Source organism: Salmo salar, chromosome 09, assembly GCF_965601325.2.
Source record: "Salmo salar chromosome 09, fSalSal1, whole genome shotgun sequence".
Lineage (NCBI taxonomy): Eukaryota > Metazoa > Chordata > Actinopteri > Salmoniformes > Salmonidae > Salmo > Salmo salar.
Window position 1 is genome coordinate 21,698,125 of NC_138299.1, and position 24,893 is coordinate 21,723,017.

At 41.9% G+C, this 24,893-nt stretch overlaps 1 protein-coding gene across 2 annotated transcripts in view; it reads right to left on the reverse strand.

Moving 5' to 3' along the window:
• The window catches only part of LOC100195570 (D4, zinc and double PHD fingers, family 3), a 48,980-nt gene that overhangs the window by 17,834 nt on the left and 6,253 nt on the right, over nucleotides 1-24,893 (reverse strand). For both annotated transcript variants that reach the window (XM_014210588.3, NM_001140599.2), the window contains 3 exon segments: nucleotides 8,394-8,554; nucleotides 7,970-8,077; nucleotides 4,678-4,802 (listed from right to left, as the gene is read on the reverse strand). In XM_014210588.3, the coding sequence (XP_014066063.1) occupies nucleotides 4,678-4,802; nucleotides 7,970-8,077; nucleotides 8,394-8,554 (394 nt within the window).

The following is a 24,893-nucleotide window of genomic DNA, read 5'->3' on the forward strand; positions in this document are numbered from 1 at the left end:
ACCCCTTCAAAATGCATACTATAAACAGACCAAACTCATCGTCTTCTCTTATCTTTGGTTTCTGTGAGGAAAAGCAGCATGGCGACACGCTGAAACTAATCGTCGTATTACTTTCGATTTCTAGAAAGTGTTTTACTCAATTATTCGATCAATGGTGAGATCACCCGTGATGTGATTAGTTATAAATAGTAATAGCTATTAGCTAATTCATATTGTAGTTTGTCAGCGAGAGTTAACCTCTATGGGCTAGGCGGGACGAATTCGTCCCACCTACGTAACAGCCACTTGAAGCCTGTGGCGCGATTTTCAAAACCTTAAAAATCCTATTACTTCAATTTCTCAAACATATGACTATTTTACAGCTATTTAAAGACAAGACTCTCGTTAATCTAACCACACTGTCCGATTTCAAAAAGGCTTTACAACGAAAGCAAAACATTAGATTATGTCAGCAGAGTACCAAGCCAGAAATAATCAGACACCCATTTTTCAAGCTAGCATATAATGTCACCAAAACCCAGAAGACAGCTAAATGCAGCACTCACCTTTGATGATCTTCATCAGATGACAACCCTAGGACATTATGTTATACAATACATGCATGTTTTGTTCAATCAAGTTCATATTTATATCAAAAACCAGCTTTTTACATTAGCATGTGACGTTCAGAACTAGCATACCCCCCGCAAACTTCCGGGGAATTCGCTAACATTTTACTAAATTACTCACGATAAACGTTCACAAAAAGCATAACAATTATTTTAAGAATTATAGATACAGACCTCCTCTATGCACTCGATATGTCCGATTTTAAAATAGCTTTTTGGTGAAAGCACATTTTGCAATATTCTAAGTACATAGCCCAGGCATCACGGGCTCGCTATTTAGACACCCGGCAAGTTTAGCACTCACCATAATCATATTTACTATTATAAAAGTTTGATTACCTTTTGTTGTCTTCGTCAGAATGCACTCCCAGGACTGCTACTTCAATAACAAATGTTGGTTTGGTCCAAAATAATCCATCGTTATATCCGAATAGCGGCGTTTTGTTCGTGCGTTCCAGACACTATCCGAAATGGTAAAGAAGGGTCGCGCGCATGGCGCAATTCGTGACAAAAAAATTCTAAATATTCCATTACCGTACTTCGAAGCATGTCAACCGCTGTTTAAAATCAATTTTTACGCCATTTTTCTCGTAGAAAAGCGATAATATTCCGACAGGGAATCTCCTTTTCGGCAAACAGAGGAAAAAAATCACAAAGGCGGGGGCGGTCGGGTCACGCGCCTAAGCCCAGAGTCCCTTGATCGGCCACTTGAGAAAGGCGATAATGTGTTTCAGCCTGGGGCTGGGATGACGACATTCTGTTTTTTCCCGGGCTCTGAGCGCCTATGGACGACGTAGGAAGTGTCACGTTAGAGCAGAGATCCTTAGTAAAAGATAGAGATGGAAAAGAAGTTCAAAAAATGGTCAGACAGGCCACTTCCTGTAAAGGAATCTCTCAGGTTTTGACCTGCCATTTGAGTTCTGTTATACTCACAGACACCATTCAAACAGTTTTAGAAACGTTAGTGTGTTTTCTATCCATATGTAATAAGTATATGCATATTCTAGTTACTGGGTAGGAGTGGTAACCAGATTAAATCGGGTATGTTTTTTATCCAGCCGTGTCAATACTGCCCCCTAGCCCTAACAGGTTATACAAATATGACCGCTTGTGTTGCGTCAATCTTTCCTCAGTTAGCACTAGGACAAATGTAGCCTACATTTTTCCAGTTTGGATGATTGTGTTATGCTATAGATACTTCCGTGAATATCTGAACATTGTATCCAAAAATAAACTGCTTACATTCTGGACATAACTTTGTAAGGACTGTGTCTGTGTAAATAGTTTCTGAAAAAAGTGTGGCCAGCTCGAATGCTGATTGTTGCGTCATTCGAAACTGGCCGTTCTAAATAAGCGTTCTAAATAAACGTTCTAAATAAACGTTCTAATCACATGGGTGTGATCGTACGCTTCAGGGACCACTGTAGAATGATCACACCGTTGTGATGGTACGTGTGAAAGGGTTAAGGGGAAACATTTAAATGTATTGGAATGGCCTAGTCAAAGCCCAGATCTCAATCCAATTGAGAATCTGTGGTATGATTTAAAGATTGCTGTACACCAGCAGAACCCATCCAACTTGAAGGAGCTGGAGCAGTTTTGCCTTGAAGAATGGGCAAAAATCCCAGTAGCTAGATGTGCCAAGCTTATAGAGACGTACCCCAAGAGACTTGCAGCTGTAATTTCTGCAAAAGGTGGCTCTACAAAGTATTGACTTTTGGGGGGGGGGGGGGGGGTGAATAGTTACGCACGCTCAGGTTCTGTTTTTGTATTATTTCTTGTTTGCTTCACAAAGCATCTTCAAAGTGGTAGGCATGTTGTGTAAATCAAATGATACAATAGATTTTTTGGGAGGGGTTGTAATTCCAGGCTGTAAGGCAACAAAATAGAAAAAAATGCCAAGGGGGTGAATACTTTCGCAAACCACTGTATGTACAGAAATAAGATAAACAGGCAGCAGAAGCAGGATCTGAGTGTTTGTTTAATAGCCTACGGAATCTGTAAGCACCAAGCCTTATGCAACAGCAAAATGTTGGATAAAGCAATTTCACAGATTTGGGTATTTGTAATCTTTGTTAAGCTGTAATAAAGGCTATACCATTTGTTTTCGTTAGAACAGACTGGTATTACTTAATGTATTTAGTGTTGTTTACACTGTTCCAAACCGGCATAACAATATTGTAATCTAACACTGTCACACAATTTTTTTTTATTGTTATTTTAACTTTATTTAACTAGGCAAGTCAGTTAAGAACAAATTCTTATTCTTACTGCCTTGTTCAGGGGCAGAACAACAGATTTTTACCTTGTCAGCTCAGGGATTCAATCGTGCAACCTTTCTGTTACTAGTCCAACGCTCTAAGCACTAGGCTACCTGCCACCCCTAAAATACATTTTTATTTATATAATATGCATGCAGCCCTTACTCCTATACCCTCCTTTTTCTTGATCTCCTTGTTATTGTTATTACAATTATTATATTCATCATTATAATAAGTCATGTTGTTATCATTAGTAGGTTTTGTATAATATCCTTGTATAACCACCATGGAGCTGTAGGCCTAAGAGCACATCCTGTTTAGTCTTAATACCGTAACTTACTTACATGCTGACCAAACCGCCTGCGTGCGCCATTACGCGCATGTTGATTTTGTTCCCCCACACCAGACACGATCAGGACACACAGGCTGCTTTTGCAACAGCTAATGGGGATTGTAATAAAATACCACACTCCGAACGAATTATATTAATTTGGGAACAGGTCAAAAAGCATTAAACATTTATGGCATTTTAGCTAGCTAGCTTGCTGTTGCTAGCTAATTTGTCCTGGGATATAGACATTGGGTTGTTATTTTACCTGAAATGCACAAGGTCATCAACTCCGACAATTCCACAGATAAAATAGTAAACCGAATTAGTTTCTCCTCCTTCCTTCAGGCTTCTTCTTATTGTTATTATTTTGGACCTAATATGGCGGTTGGCAACCAACATTACTACAACCTACTGGAGTGTGGACCTAAGTTCATCTTTCAATCACCCACGTGGGTATATGCTCCTAAAAACCTATGAGGAGACGGGAGGCGCCGGATTTGTAGCGCGTTGAGTGTCACAAATAAAACCGACTTGGATTTTAACGCCTAGCCATGCAGAAGGTCGCTGACGCCCGCGAGCAGTGTGGGTGCAATGATTGAATAACATGTATATGCAAACTTATTTTGCAACGCTCGCAGACTCTCTGGTACACTTATTTAGTGTTGCTTACACTGTTTCAAATGGTCATAATAAAGTATAATATTGTAATCTAACAGCAACTGTTTGGCACACAATACTCACACAACGTTTGCTCCTATACTCTCCTTTTTCTGGATCTGCAGTAGTTCCCACAACTAAGTCAAATGTCTTCCACACATCTGACTTCCCTTTTCCCTCCTGAGCAACCAGTAAACATTTGCAGTTTTCGACTTTCTTTTAGACGTCCTCCACATCCATTTTGCAGTCGACATTACTGTGTTTTGGAGTTTGTTATAACCAATTTTTTGATATGATTATGATAGGCTATAGTTTAGGCCATATTGGACACATGCATGCGATGCTTACATGTTGCACGTAAAGAGAACAAGGTTTCTAAAGAAATTAGAATTTTCAGTAAACTAACTTTTCAGTCAGAAACATGAAAAACTAAATGGCTGGAATTGTGTTGCAGCTTCGCAATAAACACTGCTGTGGTGCCTTTTCGCTGCAGTAGGGAGGAGAGATGTTTTTTAATACAGTGTGACCATCGGGCTCTTTGGAGTCATTTGTGTGTCTTAATTATTTAATCAAACAGCGTGGTTAAGTAGACAAGCTCAGTGCATATGTAGTTGATTTTATTCAAACACATAGGTTATGTCGGTCTATATATAGAAAAATAAGTTGAAACATTTCGACCAATGTATTGGTTGAAAGAACAGGACGACTCTCGGTTGACCAAGATCTTTTTTTGTCGGGGACAGCCCTAGCCCTTATACACTGTTCCAGAGAGTTCTGTTATGCTCAGAAGCCATTGGGTTAAAACGTCATTATAACCCACCTGGATCTCTAGGAGGCTCTCCTCGTCCTTTGAGTTGTTCCTCTGGTCTAAGCCCTCCCCTCTGAGAAGAGCCTCCAGCGTGGTGCCCTGTGTGGGAATCACATCCTTGCCTGCAAGTCCTCCATCTGGGTAAAGAGGAATAATCACACAAATAAATCAAACCCGGGAGCTGCCCGTCACATCAAAGTACAAATTGTGGCCAAAAGTTTTGAGAATGACACAAATATACATTTTCACAAAGTCCGCTGCCTCAGTTTGTATGATGGCAATTTGCATATACTCCAGAACGTTATGAAGAGTGATCAGATTAATTGCAAAGTCCCTCTTTGCCATGAAAATGAACTGAATCCCCCCAAAAACATTTCCACTGCATTTCAGCCCTGCCACAAAAGGACCAGCTGACATGTCAGTGATTCTCTCAACACAGGTGTGAGTGTTGACGAGAACAAGGCTGGAGATCACTCTGTCATGCTGATTGAGTTTGAATAACAGACTGGAAGCGTCAAAAGGAGGGTGGTGCTTGGAATCATTGTTCTCCTCTGTCAACCATGGTTACCTGCAAGGAAACACGTGCCGTCTTTATTGCTTTGCACAAAAAGGGCTTCACAGGCAAGGATATTGCTGCCAGTAAGATTGCACCTAAATCAACCATTTATCAGATCATCAAGAACTTCAAGGAGAGCGGTTCAATTGTTGTGAAAAGGCTTCGGGGTGCCCAAGAAAGTCCAACAAGCACCAGGACCGTCTCCTAAAGTTGATTCAGCTGTGGGATCGGGGCACCACCAGTACAGAGCTTGCTCAGGAATGGCAGCAGGCAGGTGTTAGTGCATCTGCACGCACAGTGAGGCTAAGACTTTTGGAGGATGGCCTGGTGTCAAGAAGGGCAGCAAAGAAGCAACTTCTCTCTAGGAAAAACATCAGGGACAGACTGATATTCTGCAAAAGGTACAGGGATTGGACTGCTGAGGACTGGGGCCGTGTCCTTTTCTCTGATGAATCCCCTTTCCGATTGTTTTGGGCATCCGGAAAAAAGCTTGTCCGGAGAAGACAAGATGAGCGCTACCATCAGTCCTGTCTCATGCCAACAGTAAAGCATCCTGAGACCATTCATGTGTGGGGTTGCTTCTCAGCCAAGGGAGTGGGCTCACTCACAATTTTGCCTAAGAACACAGCCATGAATAAAGAATGGTACCAACACATCCTCCGAGAGCAACTTCTCCCAACCATCCAGGAACAGTTTGGTGACGAACAATTCTTTTCCAGCATGATGGAGCACCTTGCCATAAGGCAAAAGTGATAACTAAGTGGCTCGGGGTACAAAACATCGATATTTTGGGTCTATGGCCAGGAAACTCCCCAGACCTTAATCCCATTGAAAACTTGTGGTCAATCCTCAAGAGGTGTGGACAAACAAAAACCCACATTCTGACAAACTCCAAGCATTGATTATGCAAGAATGGACTGCCATCAGTCAGGATGTTAATGTTAATTGACAGCATGCCAGGGCGGATTTGCAGAGGTCTTGAAAAAGAAGGGTCAACACTGCAAATATTGACTCTTTGCATCAACTTCATGTAATTGTCAAAAGCCTCTTACACTTATGAAAAGCTTGTAATTATACTTCAGTATTCCATAGAAACATCTGACAAAAATATCTCAAGACACTGAAGCAGCAAACTTTTTGGAAATTAATATTTGTGTCATTCAAAACTTTTGGCCACAACTGTAGACATTGTATGTAACTCTAAAGACACTGACTGGCATTTAGTCTTTCCCTGGAACATACAAATTGCTTGATTTTTGAAAGCATCACTATAAACGCCAAATCCCTTCATTAGGGAGGTGAGATACTCTCTCTGTATAGCTTATGTTTCTATTCAGCTGATGAAAGATGGCTTAATCCAATGTGTACTGCCGTGTTACAAAGGTAGGCTAATGTGGGCTTGCTATTTGGAGCATGCTAACAGAGACGACCTGCCCTTTTTTTTAAAATTTTTACACACAATAATGCTAATGCAAAGCTGTAACTGTCAATAAATATAGGTACATTTGTGATTTGGGTGAACTGTCCCTTTAATGTAAATGTTCCATAGAGTTCTCTTCTTGTATTGTGATAGAGGTCAAAACAGAGTGTGGATGAGAGAAAAGACTAACATTGGCTGGTAGTCAGTCTAGCCTGGAGATCATACTCAGACTTTCTTCATTGAAGGGTATTTCATTCAGCAGTAGCCTCATGATGTTAAGAGGACAGACTTCAAAGCCTCAACTTAAGCTTTCTAATCATACCTTCAGACACTCATCTCACCAAGTGAAATCACCTAGCAGTCTCACTCCCTGAGCTGAATGCTGACATGCAGCAGTTGATGAGTGGTGAGGATCTAAGTAGGTTGATGAGGGAGGCAGGGGTATGCACTAATTACCATATGCTAGCAACTCTGAGGGCTCATCCACACCAAAGCCCCTAACCATTGTGTCTGCACATGTTGACTTTCAACTCTCAGTGACTAGACAGCCCCTCCCCCCTGGGAGCTGCAGGCTAAAAATAGAGCAGGCAGCCTGCAGCAGGGAGTCGATTCTGCATGCAGCCCAAGTTTCCCTCTACTACCACCAGTCAGACAGCCAGCCAGCAAGCAGCACCAACTCCGGCTGGCTGCAGCGCTAGCTACCTCTACCCAGCTACAGGAGAAGGCACTCTCCCAGTGGAGTCTGGAGAAACCAGGCAGAGGCAGCTAGTGCCCCACTACTGGGCACAGATCACATTCACTGGTATGTTACACAGTGTAGGGCAGAGTGACTTAATGTGTGTTACACAGTGTTACTGTTAGAGCAGGGTGTCTTAGTGACAGGTAGAGAAGAGCAAAGTGAGGCTCAGTGAAAACATTACAATAGGAAGTGTGAGTGTAGGGCAGAGTGACTTAATGTGTCGGAATGCATGGGTCAAAACAAATAGAAGTGGGTGATAGAGTGAGCGAGTTTGTGAGAAAATGTTCAGGAACTTATGAGAAGTAGCGACAAACTACATTTTTCATAACATTTATTAAATGCAGTGTTGTGATTCCTGTCCTTCATGTTCTAGTTCTCACTGAACGGAGCACTTCTCATTTCATAAAAAGTGACTAGCTGGCTGTTTGCTTTCCACACTGAAATTGAATGATGTGCTTTCAGTTAAATGATTCCAGATCATAAATAATAACAAGATAATAGAATGGGAGATGAACGCACTGGACTGACTGGTGATGAGCCACAGCAGAGAGTTGCAGGAGTTTTGTGAGGGGAGGGGGATTCCCATTACCTAGCTGGAGGCCACAGAGGCGCAGCGGAGTGTCCATGGAGGTGTGCAGCCGCCTCTTCTTCCTCCAGCAGCGGGCGGGGTACGTATACATCTGACCTGCAGCAACCCCTATAAAAATAGACCGACAGGAAGTGAAGAATACACCTCACGGTTCTCACTCCCCCCCCAGCCTGATACATCATGTGTTGCTTAGCGACCCTAAAAGAGTGAACTCAATATTCTTATGCAGTTGTATATATATGAAGGGTTCTCGCTGGAGGCAACATAAACACTATTGGATATCCTTATATAGACATGTTTGTAGCTGTAGTGGCCAGAGGGACATATTTCGATACAGATGACATTACCCACTAAACCTCAACAAGTGAATGATAGTTTTAGTAAACAACAGAGCCAGCCATCATGTTTTTCTATCTCTACCCACCAGGGCTGCGGTGGTGGCGCTCCATCCAGATGTAGCAGTTGTTCTGTGCCACGCCGGTCTGGGAGTCCAGGAAGGGCAGGCGCACGCTGCGCTCAGCACACAGGCGGGCATTGTAGCTGCGGCACTGCTCAATGGCATCCTTGTAGAACTGGTCACCCAACCTGCAGCAGGGAGACCATTCAGACTGGTCAACACCACTTGTGGTTGGCACTGACAGGCATTTGGTTATGTGGCTGGTAAAGATACTGAAATAAGCCCAATGGCCAGATTAGTAGTTAACCAGACAATTCATTTTAGCCATGACTCACTGACCACTGGAAACATCACTACACACCATACATACTTAGCAGGGGAAGAGGTTTCCATGTGACAGTCTCAATGGCGGAATTTGTGACAATCTTACATAAACCTTACACATACATACAAACTATAAGATGGAGGAATGATGTGCATGGTAGGGATGGGCGCGGTCATTTGAATAGTAGTCCACACTTTTCACGCATGTAGCTTGTTATTGTCAACCAATCAAAGCAGCACTGCTGTCAGAGGCTCCATGTGTAGCAAGTAAAGTGGGTGATTTCTAGTCAATGGAAAATGGAATTACAATTATGGAATGAGAAGGAATAGGCTACAATGATCAACCAACAGGTAGGCTTGTTGATTAATATTAATTGTAGTTGTAGAGAAGGACACGGGGAACAAATCTAAATAGTAAATTAGCCTTGCTAGCTAGCAAGCAGGCTTACTAACTTAGCTGGCTAGTGTAGCTTGCTAGCGTCTTTACATCAATTAGATGCAGCCAAGACAGACACTACCTTATGAGATGATAGAAAAACTTGGTGCGATAGATAACCTAACTTGCACGGGTCGGTTTGGCTACTTTCTCTAGCTCCCCCGCTCTCCCCCTCCATGCCTGACACACTGCCACCTGCTCCTCTCGCGACCCTCCCACACCCGTCTGTACTGAAACATCAAGCAGTGCACCCCCCTCTCCTGAGTCGCAGGAGCAAGTCCCCATTGAAGTAAAAAGCTATCTATCTATCTATCTATCTATCTATCTATCTATATATAAATAAATAAAAACATTTTGACAGTCCAGATATCCCCCCAAAAAATGATATTAGAATAGTGAAAATCATTTCAAATGCCCATCCCTAGTGCATAGGGCGGTGACCGTCATGGAATTTTGGATGACAGTAACTGGCCAGTCAAATTACCGTGGTCTCCATAATAACTGTTTGAATAGCATTATATATATATTTATTTTTTGTTTTTGTTTTTGTTTTAATAGACAGAATTTTTTTTCCTCTCCTCTGCATGTGCTACAATAGATTATATTTCTGTGTTCTGCTGCTGCACCTTACTTGCACCTTTGTGTGCTCATTTGCTGCAACACCTTGCTTGTGTCAGCAAGGAGCAACAAAGTTTCATCACATAGTTAAGAGTCCATGTTACCAAATAACAGACTCAACCGATGGAATGCCCGGCCATCCCCGTGTCTTCAGTCAGCTGTTCGTATACGTAATTGTGCCAGCCCTGGATGTGCATCAAGGTTCTGATCAGAACGATTATAAACCATGTAAACCAGTGTTTTCCACTAGCACCAGCAGTCGGCTATATAAACAATTACAGACCCATTTTCAGCCAGGTACTTTTCCCCACTTAAAATAACTAGGCTACTAGTCAGAAAAAGTCTGCTGAGCCCGCTCCTGCTAGAACCAACAACCAACAGCATCTTCTGGTGATCTATTTATAGGACAACCACCTGTCAGTCAAAGTGAGCGATGGCAGGAAAACACTGCTGGTTTGACAGTCTGCTGTCGGTCCCGCCTCTCAGTACCTGGGTGTGTGTGGTGGTTGCAGTCCAAAAATGTTACAAGGAGTGAACGAGCATGAATTTGCACGTCCCATAATGTTGTAACAATGAGTCGAAATCCACTTAGCCTATTGTTTTCTGGCACATTCATTTATTTTCTTTCGCGTGCAGGGTCGGACATTAATGATGGCCCGTTGGTCTTGGGTCAGTAAAAACACGTGTTGGGCCAGTGGATATCGTCAGTCACTGGCTCAAAAGGGCCAGCAACATTTTGGCGCTTTGCTGCATTCCAGTTCAACATTTACCTGCTCTATCGCAATGAACCACTGAAGACTGTATGCGAAAATGTCATGCTATTTGTATTTGAGCAATATGATTGGCTGTTCATTCAAGCACCATCACGCTCGAGTCCCAACTTCGAGCAGTACATGAGTTGATGCCTTCACACAGCACACGCAAGCTGTCCAGAGCAAAAACAAGTGCCCATCAATCTACTCGCTGAGCTTACTGATTTTAGGGAAAGTGATTTAAAAAAAGTAAACCTTCAGAGTAGGGTTGTTCCCGGAAAAAATTAAATATTGGTCGACCGAATGTCTTTTTTTGACCAATCAATTGGTCGAAATGTTTTAACATGTATTTTTCCATAGATAGACACACCACATGTGCTTGAATAAAATCCAGTATACGCACTGCTAGTCTGATGCTTAAGCACACTATTTGATGAAATAATTAAGACACAAATGAGACAAAAACTAAAATGACAGGGAGTGCCTGTGTGACTGGTGCCCGTTGTCTCGCTTTCCTCCCTGATGCAGTGAACAGGCACCACAGCAAGTGTTTATCGCGCTGTTCACCCTGAAGCTGCAACATAATTACAGCCATTTTGTTTGACTGAAAAGTTCTGTTACCAAAATACCTAGTTTCTTTAAAAACATTCCCTATTCCCTCAACCCTTGCGTTACGCGAAACATTGCATGCACGTGACATACAGTGCACTCGGAAAGTATTCAGACCCTTTCCTTTTTCCAAATTTTGTTACGTTACAGCCTTATTCTAAAATTGATGCGGGAAACATGTATTTAATCTATCTACATACACACAATATCCCAGAATCAGTGGTGAAAACAGGTTTTTAGAATTAAATAAACAGAAATACCTTATTTACATAAGTATTCAGACTCTTTGCTATGAGACTAGAAATTGAGCTCAGATGCATCCTGTTTCCATTGATCATCCTTGAGATGTTTCTACAACTTGATTGGAGTCCACCTGTGGTAATTTCAATTGATTGGACATGATTTGGAAAGGCACACACACACACCTGTCTATATCAGGTCCCACAGTTGACAGTGCATGTCAGAGCAAAAACCAAGCCATGAGGTCGAAGGAATTGTCCGTAGAATTCCAAGACATGATTATGTCAAGGCACAGATCTGGGGAAGGGTACCAAAAAATGTCTAACATTGAAGGTCCCCAAGAACACAGCGACCTCCCTCATTCTTAAAATGGAAGAAGTTTGGAACCACTAAGACTCTTCCTAGAGCTGGCCGCCCGGCCAACCTGAGCAATCGGGAGAGAAGAGCCTGGGCCAGCGAGGTGACCAAGAACCTGATGGTGACTCTGACAGAGCTCCAGAGTTCCACAATAGAGATGGGAGAACCTTCCAGAAGGACAACCATCTCTGCAGCACTCCACCAATTAGGCCTTTAGGTTAGAGTGGCCAGACAGAAGCCACCCCACAGTAGAAAATTTGCACGACAGCCCACTTGGAGTTTGCCAAACTAAAGGACTCTCAAACCATGAGAAACAAGATTCTCTGGTCTGATGAAACCAAGATTGAACTCTTTGGCCTGAATGCCAAGAGTCAGGACTGGAGCAAACCAGGCACCAGTCATCACCTGGCCAATACAATCCCTACGGTGAAGCAGTGGTGGCAGCATCATGCTGTGGAGATGTTTTTCAGCGGCAGGGACTAGGAGACTAGTCAGGCTCGAGGGGAAAATGAACAGAGCAAAGTACAGAGATCCTTGATGAAGCCCTGCTCCAGAGCGCTCAGGACCTCAGACTGGGCCAAAGGTTCACCTTCTAACAGGACAACGAACCCTCAGCACACAGCCAAGTCAATGCAGGAGTGACTTCGGGACAAGTCTCTAAATGTCCTTCAGTGGCCCAGCCAGAGCCCGGACTTGGACCCGATCTAACATCTCTGGAGAGACCTGAAAATAGCTGTGCAGCGATGCTCCCCATCCAACCTGACATAACTTGTAGTGTCATACCCAAGGACACTCGAGGCTATAATCGCTGCCAAAGGTGTTTCAACAAAGTACTGAGTCAAGGGTCTGAATACTTATGTAAATGCGATATTTCCATTTTCTGTTTGTAATAAATTTGCTAACATTTCTAAAAACCTGTTTTTGCTTTGTCATTATGGTGTATCGTGTTTAGGTTGATGAGGGGGAAAATACTATTTAATCCATTTTATAATAATGCCGTAACGTAACAGAAATGTGGAAAACTGAAGGGGTCTGAATACTTTCCCAAATGCACTGTATATAGTATTTTCAAAGTGTTGACAATGGAGTAGTGAACAGCTGCTTTCTGTGTAGCAAAGCCAATGTTTAACACCTGCTTCATTCTTCAATCATACCTGTATTGCAGATAGCTGACAAAATGCCTCTTAAAAAGTAAGCTCCAAGCCTGTGTTAGTCAGCAGACACGTACAGGATTCTTTAAAGGCTTAAGTTTTTCTTTAAGACATATTTATCCTGTGTTTTATATCATATTGTACCACAGCTGATGAAAGTAATACAAACCAGGTTTCCATCCAACCTTTTTATGCAAGTAAAGTACATCGGAGAAAAATGTCATGAGGCCTGACGGAAACAGAACATTTTTTGATTCACTTTCAGAATGTCGACATAACAAAATACACTAGACAAGGTGTGATATTTTGGTGTCTGTAAAATGAATTATGCTACAAATATTGATATAATAACCATCATATCAAAGTAAACTTGGAGTCACGCGATCATGTTGTGTGGTCCTCCTACTACCACTCGTCGGGAAAGCATGCAGTTTATTAGGCTACAAATGAAATAAATTAACTTCACAGGGTGTTGAAAGTACAAGGTGATGAGTTTGATGCTCCTTTCCAATAAATATTGAGGGCCTAATTCTGGTGACATGATAATCGATACTTGGCTGCCGTTCGAAAAATAATCTTGCTCTTTCGTCCATAATAATAATAATAATAATCTCATCATGTAGATAGCGCTATTGGCTAAAGCGCACATGCCAATACCAGAGTGGGCAAACTCGCTATATAAACGCAACATTTTTTGTGAGAAAACCATCAGTAGAATTCAAAATGTGATGGAAACTCATTAAGTTGTATTTTTTTCCATTCGGTACATGGGAATTTAACCACAAAAGGTACGTGCACTGTCATCAAACACAGCCTTTTATCTACAGTGAGGCAATTTGCTGGAAACATCTCTGGTGGGAAAACACGCATATTGTTTAAAAGCAGATTTTAGAATATTCGCATGAAAATCTGTTGCCAATTGGATGGAAACCTAGTCTACAGTAAGTGTGAAAACATTTGATTAGTATAGTTAGTATTTGATTAGTATAGTTGTTTGTTGAAAATACAATCAGAATGTAACAAAGGCCACCAAAATAGAGCTTGTTCTGCAAAGAAATGGGTGGAGCCTAGTTGGCTCCTTTTTTCTATTTGATTGGCTACTCCATGTGCATGTGGAAAACATTACAGGGTTGGTATCGGCTACATTCTGGAAGCATATTTCCACCTCTTCACCCTCTCTCCTGATCTGTCTGCATACAATCAGGGATGGAGGATTAAGGGCTGTCCCCTAGCAACCAGCAGAAATGCAAATGATGATTACAGTCAACCGTTAATCATGTTAATCACCAGGGTCAATCAAAGAATCAAACAAACACTTCTCAGGACCTTTACTCACTGATTGGAGTGGCTCTACCATGGACAAACAATGTGACTAAGCTGAATATTGTCGTCCGTGTGATGCTTACATTGCTCTTTGCAGAGACCGAAGTGACTTTCATGTAGCCTAGCGACATGACCTTTGGGCTGCTGGGACGGTCACATGACATTCTACACAGTAGTGAGCTTTGGTTTCTATTTAGGGCGCTGAATCAATGAAGGGGATGATTGGGTTAGGCTAGGGCATCAATAGGAATGTGTTCAAAGACTCATGACTAACGTATACAGATTTACAGACAGTACTATCATCATCAATGACCCTGTAGTTTGAGAAGCTTTTTTCAATGCCGGTGATAGTTTGGCAGCCCCTTAGGGTATCAATGTTAATATCTGCTGTGAAAGGAGGAGATTTCACATTCAAACCTTCTCGTCTCTGCCACATATGGTAATTATCCTGATTAATTAATCGAAGCAGAGCCTCTAGCACACAGACAGGTTTGATTATATCGAATGAGGATGAATATTGAATCTAAGACAAAAGACAGCAACATTTGCCTCTGCAAAGTTCTACCTAGTTGGGCCTGCCACTGGCAGACAGCTTCTTGAACATGGCAACAACACATATAGCTGTAATTAATTTTCACCACATGTTCTCAATTACAATACCCACAGGCAGCCATTTTGATAAGACAAACACTTAATGGAGGCGCTTTAGTTGCAGCTCTCCCAGTCTCGATCAGAGAAGAGACATGCTTAGGCCGAGCAAAAAAAAATAAAAAATCTGCCTTCTCTCTCTTTCCTCCTTGTCCTACGACCCTATCCTCTTTCTCCCCAATTCCCTGATTAGACAGCTTCCAGCAAATAAACAGACATGCTTGGAATGTTGTCCCTCACATAAAGGAAGGCTCCGCTGTTTGAGAAAGCCACAGTGTTTGAGGATTCTGGGAAAGAGCCTGCGTGTGTGGTTGTGATTGAGTAAACAGTCCCAGGTACACAAGGCAAGGAGAGCGCATGAGAGAGCGTAAGAGATGTCACGAGAGAGAGAGAGAGAATGAAGCTTAAAGACTAGCCTAACCATCAGATAGGATGGCATCTTCAAAAAATCATAATGTTATAAACTAACAAAGTCAGTGAGTAGTGATTGGCATTATTAATGTTATTCTAGGCCTTGTGGAAATGTCAGAGCAATGAGGTCACACGTGCATTCAAAGGTTATAAAACTGGCCTCAAATTTTATTAGTCACATGCTTCGTATACATGTGTAGACTAACAGTGAAATGCTTACTTAAGGTCCCTTCCCAATAATGCAGTGAAAGAAAAGAGAAATAGAAAAGTAATATTACATAATAATAAATGTAATAAATACACAATCAGTAATGATAAATTGTCTATATACACAATGGGTATCAGTACCGAGTAGTGTTGTCACAATACCAGAATTTTGACATCGATACTGATACCAGGTTTAGCATCACAATACTCGATACCAAAACGATACCACTGCATAAAAAGAAGGCATATTAACCAAAGTCACAAAATGGCACTTGATCCAGACAGATAGTCAGCTACTGCTCTGTTCAATTGTTGGGCATTTTATGAGTTCTTACATCAACATTTTTCAGAGACAGCCAGGTATGCATTAATGAATGAATTATACAATCCATTTTACTTTGTTTTTATCAATCTAACGACATAACGGTAATAATTGATTTGAATGGTAAATCTCTTGATAAACTGGATAAATCAAGATGTAGCCTAGGTCTATTCATGCAGAGACTTATAGACCTTGTTTTTCTGATTTAATTGGGATACAGATGAAACTTTTACAGATGCACAATTGAGAGCATCCTGTCAGGGTGTACCACCGCCTGGTACGGCAACCGTGCCACCCGCAAACGCAGAGCTCTCCAGAGGGTGGTGCAGTCTGCCTAACGCATCACCGGGGGCAAACTACATGCCCTCCAGGACACCTACAGCACCCGATGTCACAGGAAGGCCAAAAAGATCATCAAGGACAACATCCACCCGAGCCACTGTCTGTTCACCCCGCTATCATCCAGAAGGCGAGGTCAGTACAGGAGCATCAAAGCTGGGAACGAGAGACTGAAAAACAGCTCCTATCAAGGCCATCAGACTTAAATAGCCATCACTAGCACATTAGAGGCTGCTGCCCTATATACATAGACTTGAAATCACTGGCCACTTTAATGATGGAACACTAGTCACTAGTAATGTTAACATATTTTTCATTACTCATATGTATATAGTGTATTCTATTCTACTGGATACTAGTCTATGCCGCTCTGACATTGCTCGTCCAAATATTTACGAAACTGTTCAATAGTTTTCGGTCACTTAGAAATGTCCTTGTTTTTGAAAGAAAAGCACATTTTTGTCCATTAAAATAACATCAAAATGATCAGAAATACAGCGTAGACAGAAGTCGACCGATTAATCGGAATGGCCGATTAATTAGGGCCGATTTCAAGCTTTTATAACAATCGGTAATCGGCATTTTTTGGACGCCGATTATGTTCGATTACATTGCACTCCACGAGGAGACTGCGTGGCAGGCTGACCACCTGTTACGCGAGTGCAGCAAGGAGCCAAGGTAAGTTTCTAGCTAGCATTAAACTTATCTTATAAAAAAAAAAAAATAATACACATGGTTGATGATATTACTACTTTATCTAGCTTGTCCTGCGTTGCATATAATCAATGCGGTGCCTGTTAATTTATCATCGAATCACAGCATACTTTGCCAAATGGGTGATGATTTAACAAGTGCATTCGCGAAAAAAGCACTGTTACACCAATGTGTACCTAAACACGAACATCAATGCCTTTCTTAAAAATCAATACACAAGTTAAAAAAATTAAAACCTGCATCTTTAGTTAATATTCCCTGCTAACATGAATTTCTTTTAACTAGGGAAATTGTGTCACTTCTCTTGCGTTCTGTGTAAGCAGAGTCAGGGTATATGCAGCAGTTTGGGCCGCCTGGCTCGTTGAACTGTGTGAAGACCATTTATTCCTAACAAAGACCGTAATTAATTTGCCAGCATTTTACATAATTATGACATAACATTGAAGGTTGTGCAATGTAACAACAATATTTAGACTTAGGGTTGCCGCCTGTTCGATAAAATACGGAATGGTTCCGTATTTCACTGAAAGAATGAACGTTTTGTTTTCGAAATGATAGTTTCCGGAATTGACCATATTAAATGACCTAAGGCTAGTATTTCTGTGTGTTATATTATAATTAAGTCTATGATTTGACAGAGCAGTCTGACCCCCCCTTGGGTTGTGCCGTGGTGGAGATCTTTGTGGGCTATACTCGGCCTTGTCTCAGGATGGTAGGTTGGTGGTTGAAGTACAGGGGCCCATTATCAGCAACCATCACTCCTGTGTTCCAATGGCACGTTGTGTTAGCTAATCCAAGTTTATAATTTTAAAAAGGCTAATTGATCATTAGAAAACCCTTTTGCAATTATGTTAGCACAGCTGAAAACTGTTGTTCTGATTAAAGAAGCAATAAAACTTGCCTTCTTTAGACTAGTTGAGTATCTGGAGCATCAGCATTTGTGGGTTCGATTAGACTCAAAATGGCCAGAAACAAAGGACTTTCTTCTGGAACTCGACAGTCATTCTTGTTCTGAGAAATGAAGGCTATTCCATGCGAGAAATTGTCAAGAAACTGAAGATCCCGTACAGCGCTGTGTACTACTCCCTTCACGGAACAACGCAAACTGTCTCTAACCAGAATAGAACGAGCGGGAGGCCCTGGTGCACATCTGAGCAAGAGGACAAGTACATTAGAGTGTCTAGTTTGAGAAATAGATGCCCCACAAGTCCTCAACTGGCAGCTTCATTAAATAGTACCCGCAAAACACCAGTCTCAACGTCAACAGTGAAGAGGCGACTCCGGGATGCTGGCCTTAATTAACAGTTTCAACATTTCTAAATGCTTTATCACATTATTTAAGTGTGTTAACTTCTGTGCGGCATGAGTGGGGAGCTGACAGGATGCAGCCCAGACTCCCAGTGCAGGCTAAGAGGAGCAGGCACAGTGCTTTTGCGCTATAAGGGGGACATCAGCAGCACTGATAGTTGATCCGTGAGACACATTTGACAGAAGTACCGAAAGTACAAAAATTCTTCATGTTCTAGTATCGATTAGATTTAAATAACTATTTAGCAGTTTTATGGCTTGGAGGTAGAAGCTGTTCAGGGTCCTGTTGGTTCCAGACCTGGTGCATTGGTAATGCTTGCTGTGCAGTAGTAGAGAGAACAGTCTGACTTGGGTGGCTGGAGTATTTGACAATTTTAGGGTCTTCCTCTGACACCGCCTGGTATAGAGGTCCTGGATGGCAGGGAGTTCGGCCACAGTGATCTACTGAGTCGTACGCACAACCCTATGTAGCGCCTTGCGGTCAGATGACAAGCAGTTGCCATACCAAGTGGTGATGCAGCCAGTCAAGATGCTCTCAATGGTGCAGCTGTATAACTTTGAGGATCTGAGGGCCCATCCCATGCCAAATCTTTTCAGCCTCCTGAAGGGGAAGAGGCGTTGTCATGCTCTCTTTATGACTGTGTTGGTGTGTGTGGACCATGATAGATCCTTAGTGATGTGGACACAGGAACTTGAAGCTCTAAATCGGCTCCACTACAGCCCCGTTGATGTGAATGGGGACGTGCTCGACCTTCCGTTTCCTGTAGTCTACGATCATCTTCTTTGTTTTGCTGACGTTGAGTGAGGTTGTTGTCCTGGCACCACACTGCCAGGTCTCTGACCTCCTCCCTATGGGCTGTCTGATAGTCATCAGTGATCAGGGCTACCACTGTCGTGTTGTCACCAAAAGTAACGATGGTATTGGAGTCGTGCGAGGCCATGCAGTCGTGGGTGAACAGGGAGTACAGGAGGAGACTAAGCACGCACCCGAGGGGTCCCCATGTTGAGGGTCAGTGTGGCGGATGTGTTGATGTCTACCCTCAACACCTGGTGGGCAGCCCATCAGGAAGTCCAGGATTCAGTTGCAGAGGGAGGTGTTTAATCCCAGGGTTCTTAGCTTAGTGATGAGCTTGGAGGGCACTATGGTGTTGAACACTGAGTTGTAGTCAATGAATAGCATTCTCACATAAGTGTTCCTCTTGTCCAGGTAGGAAAGGGCAGTGTGGACTGCAATAGAGATTGCGTCATTGTGGATCTGTTGGAGCGGTATGTGAATTGGAGTGGGTCCAGGGTGTCTGGGATGATGGTGTTGATGTGAGCCATGACCAGCCTTTCAAAACATTTCTAGGCTACAGATGTGAGTGCTACGGGGCGATAGTCATTTAGACAGCTTACCTCTGCGATCTTTGGCACAGGCACTATGGTGGTCTGCTTGAAACATGTAGTAAATACAAACTGGGTCCAGGAGAGATTGAAAATGTCAGTCTAGACAGTTGCCAGCTGTTCAGCATGTGCTCCAAGTATGCGTCCTGGTAATTAGTCTGGCCCTGTGGCTTTGTGAATGCTAACCTGTTTAAAAGGTCTTACTCACATCAGCTACGGAGAACATGGACAGTCGTATGGAACAGCTGGTGCTCTCATGCGTGGTTCAATGTTGCTTGCCTCGAAGCCAGAATAGAAGGCATTTAGCTCATCTGATAGGCTCACGGCTGGGTTTTCATTTGAAATCAGTTGTAGAGGATGGTCGAATTAACACATCCACAATAAGAATACACAAGGACCTCTTCACTGGCCAGAGAACAAAGGAAGAGGGGAACCACTCCCAGCAACCTCCCAGCAGTTGTCCTTCCCTTCTTCTGCTCATCTTACAACTCTAGTCTACATCAAACTCCTCCCATCAGCAACAAGGTTACTCAGACTTCTGCCAGAGACATGGACACAGCTAAGTTCTGACGAAGAGTGACGATGACAAAGAACTTCTCCATTGGAGGACAATACACTGCATGAAAAAGTGCAACAAACAATTATTTCCTCAAGCAAACTGCGTAAACAGACTGAAAATAACATGGCTAAATGTGTTGAGATGTGTGTAATGAGAAAAAAAAATAGAATGTGTGTGCTTTTCTGACAATTAACAGCCATTACCCTTACACCCAAACAGTATACTGTTTGATATCTGTGCGATCAGTCTTCAAAACAGGCAGTGGAAGGCAGAGTGTACAAAGTATCCTCCATTTACAGTTGAAGTCGGAAGTTTACATAACCAAATACATTTCAACGCAGTTTCACAATTCCTGACATTTAATCCTAGTAAAAATTCCCTGTCTTAGGTCAGTTAGGATCACCATTTTATTTTAAGAATGTGAAATGTCAGAATAATAGTAGAAAGAATTATTTATTTCAGCTTTTATTTCTTTCATCACATTCCCAGTGGGTCAGAAGTTTACATACACTCAATTAGTATTTGGTAGCATTCCCTTTAAATTGTTTAACTTCACTAGGGTAGGGGGCAGTATTTTCACGGCCGGATGAAAAACGTACCCAAATTAAAACGGCCTACTACTCGGGCCCAGGAACATGCATATTATTAGTAGATTTGGATAGAAAACACTGACGTTTCTAAAACTGTTTGAATGATGTCTGTGAGTATAACAGAACTCATATGGCAGGCAAAATCCTGAGAGAAATCTAAGCAGGAAGTGAGAATTCTGGTGCTTGTAGTCCTGTCAAGTCATCGCCAATCGAACACATGGTGAGTTAGGGTTCATTTTGCACTGCCTAAGGCTTCCACTAGATGTCAACAGTCTTTAGAAAGTTGTTTGAAGCGTCTACGATGAACAAAGACCGAATGAGCAGCCTGGGAAGTTTGTCACCCAGAGAATGACATCACTTCTTGGCACGCGCTCATGAGGATGGATCCTCCCGTTCCAAAACCTTTTTCAAGACACAGGAACCGTCCGGTTGAAATATTACTGAATCTTCACGTTCTGAAGGCCCTAAAGATTGATGTTTTACAACGTTTGACATGTTTGAACGAATGTAAATACAACTTTTTTTAAACTTTTCGTTGCGACATCATCTTCGCGCTTTCTACATTTGGAGTAGCTTACTGAACGCGCGAACAACAAGGAGTTATTTGGACATAAATTATGGACTTTATCGAAAGAAACAACATTTGTTGTGGACCTGGGATTCCTGGAAGTGCCTTCTGATGAAGATCATCAAAGGTAAGGGAATATTTCTAATGCAAATTATGATTTTAGATGACTCCAAGATGGCAGCTATCTGTATAGCCTAGTGTATTTTCTGAGCTCAGTACTCAGATTATTGCAAAGAGTGCTTTCCTCGTGAAGCTTTTTTTAAATCTTTCATAGCGTTTGCATAAAGGAGATGTTCATCTATAATTCTTTGAATGACAGTTTAAAATTGTATCAACGTTTATGACAAGTATTTTTGTAAATTGTGGCGCTGATTCACTGGCAGTATTTGAAGAAAATATTTCCTGAACGTCACGCGCCGATGTAAAATGCTGTTTTTAGATATAAATATGAACTTTATCGAACAAAAAAATGCATGTATTGTATAACATAATGTCCTAGGAGTGTCATCTGATGAAGATCGTCAAAGGTTAGTGCTTCATTTAGCTGTGTTTTGGGTATTTGTGATGCATGCTAGTTGCTTAGAAAATGGATGTGTGGTTATTGTGTCGATGTACTCTCCTAACATAATCTAATGTTTTGCTTTCGCTGTAAAGCCTTTTGGAAATCGGACAACGTGGTTCGATTCAGGAGAAGTGCATCTATAAAATGGTGTAAAATAGTCCTATGTTTGAGAATTTGAATTATGACATTTTGTGGTTTTAAATTTGGCGCTCTGATTTCTCACTGGCTGTTGAATAGGGTGGGACGATTTCGTCCCACATACCCAAGAGAGATTAACTTGGGTCAAACGTTTTGGGTAGCCTTCCACAATAAGTTCGGTGAATTCTGGCCCATTCCTCCTGACAGAGCTGGTGTAACTGAGTCAGGTCTGTAGCCCTCCTTGCTCGCACACGCTTTTTCCAGTTCTGCCCACACGTTTCCTATAGGATTGAGGTCAGGGCTTTGTGATGGCCACTCCAATACCCTGACTGTTGTCGTCCTTAAGCCATTTTGCCACAACTTTGGAAGTATGCTTGGGGTCATTGTCCATTTGGAAGACCCATTTGTGACCAAGCTTTAACTTCCTGACTGATGTCTTGAGATGTTGCTTCAATATATCCACATAATTTTCCAGCCTCATGATGCCATCTATTTTGTGAAGTGCACCAATCCCTCCTGCAGCAAAGCACCCCCACAACATGATGCTGCCACTTTTTTTCTGAGGTCTTGGCTGAATTCTTTAGATTTTCACATGATGTCAAGCAAAGAGGCACTGAGTTTGAAGGTAGGCCTTGAAATACATCCAAAAGGTACACCTCCAATTGACTCAAATGATGTAAATTAGCCTATCAGAAGCTTCTAAAGCCATGACATAATTTTAAGGAATTTTCCAAGCTGTTTAAAGGCACAGTCAACTTTGTGTATGTAAACTTCTGACACACTGGAATTGTGATTAAGTGAAATAATCTGTAAACAATTGTTTGAAAAATTACTTGTGTCTTGCACAAAGTAGATGTCCTAACCGACTTGCCAAAACTATAGTTTGTTTACAAGAAATTTGTGGAGTGGTTGAAAAACGAGTTTTAATGACTCCAACCTAAGTGTATGTAAACTTCCGACTTCAACTGTATGTGAACAATTGATTAACGCATGACCAGGCATTAGTCACAGAACAATGCAGGCAATGAATGGGGGCTGACCCAGCCCCAGGAACTATTCCCTCAACCCGAGCCAATCACAGCTCTCCTGACAGGAAGCCTCACCTCTGAATGTGTCAACACCAATCCTTGTGTTCGGACCGCGACCAGCCATATGGTTGCTGTCATTTATGAACCACCAAGGACTACCATGCGCAGGGACCTTGAGATACTGGACACCTGAAATGGTTTGGTCTGGACTCTACACCATGGAGAGTTCGCTGAAGACCGTTGGTTCCAGACAGGATACACTTAAGAGTATCCAGATCAATCTCGCCAATCTTTTCTCCGATTTGAATGCGAGCGTGTAACCTGTTACTTTTATGATTAATATCTATACTTATCCTATAATCCCTGCCTATTTTCGTTCTGAAAAAATCAAGATTAACTGTTTGTGATTTATTCATTCATCCTGTACATTCATTGCTTTACCCTGGTTATTTCTAAATAAAATCTCCTTTGTTTTTGTAAAATATCTGTCTCCAATAATGCATTGCCTTAGTTATAATTGTAACTATTTTATAATTTCTTGCTGATTTATAGCAAGTGGTACCGTTAATAATTTCACAGTAATAAGCGTACACACTTCCTTACGCCATGATAGTTTGCAAGCCCTGCCACATCCAACGAGCGTCAGAGCTGGAGTAGTAGGATTCGATCCTAGTCCAGGTCGTAGTGGGATTTCTTATAAGCATTTGGACTACAGTCCTACTTCTAGAGCGGTAGCTCTAGTCTTTAGCTCAGTGCAGATGTTGCATGTAATCCATGGCGTCTGGTTGGGATATGTACTGGAGGTCGACCGATTAATTAGGGAGGATTTCAAGTTTTCATAACAATTGGTGAACGGCATTTTTGGACGCCGATTATATTGCATTCCATGAGGAAACTGCATGGCAGGCTGACCACCTGTTACGTGAGTGCAGCAAGGAGCCAAGGTAAGTTGCTAGCTAGCATTAAACTTATCTTATATAAAACAATCAATCTTCACATAATCACTAGAGGTCGACCGATTAATCGGAATGGCCGATTAATTAGGGCCGATTTCAAGTTTTCATAATCTGAAATCGGTATTTTTGGACGCCGATGTTTTTTCAATGACGGCCAAGGAACGGTGGGTTAACTGCCTTGTTCAGGGGCAGAACGACAGATTTTTACCTTGTCAGCTCGGGGATTCAATCTTGAAACCTTACGGTTAACTGGTCCAACGCTCTAACCACCTGCTTTACATTGCACTCCACGAGGAGCCTGCCTGTTATGCGAATGCAGTAAGAAGCCAAGGTAAGTTGCTAGCTAGCATTAAACTTATCTTATAAAAAACAATCGATCAATCATAATCACTAGTTAACTACACATGGTTGATGATATTACTAGTTTATCTAGGCTGTCCTGCATTGCATATAATCGCTTAGGTACACGTTGCTCCAACGTGTATCTAAGCGAATGGTGTCTGTTATACTCACAGACACCATTCAAACAGTTTTAGAAACTTTGGAGTGTTTTCTATCCAAAGCTAATAATTACATGCATATTCTAGTTTCTGGGCAGGACTAATAATCAGATTAAATCGGGTACGTTTTTTATCCAGCCGTGAAAATACTGCCCCCTAGCCATAACAGGTTAACAAAAGCCCATTCGCGAAAAGCACAATCGTTGCACGAATGTACCTAACCTTAAACATCAATGCCTTTCTTAAAATCAAAACACAGAAGTCCATTTATTTAAACCTGCATATTTAGTTAAAAGAAATTCATGTTAGCAGGCAATATTATCTAGGGAAATTGTGTCACTTCTCTTGCGTTCATTGCACGCAGAGTCAGGGTATATGCAACAGTTTGGGCCGCCTGGCTCGTTGCGAACTAATTTGCCAGAATTCTACATAATTATGACTTAACAGTGAAGGTTGTGCAATGTAACAGCAATATTTAGACTTA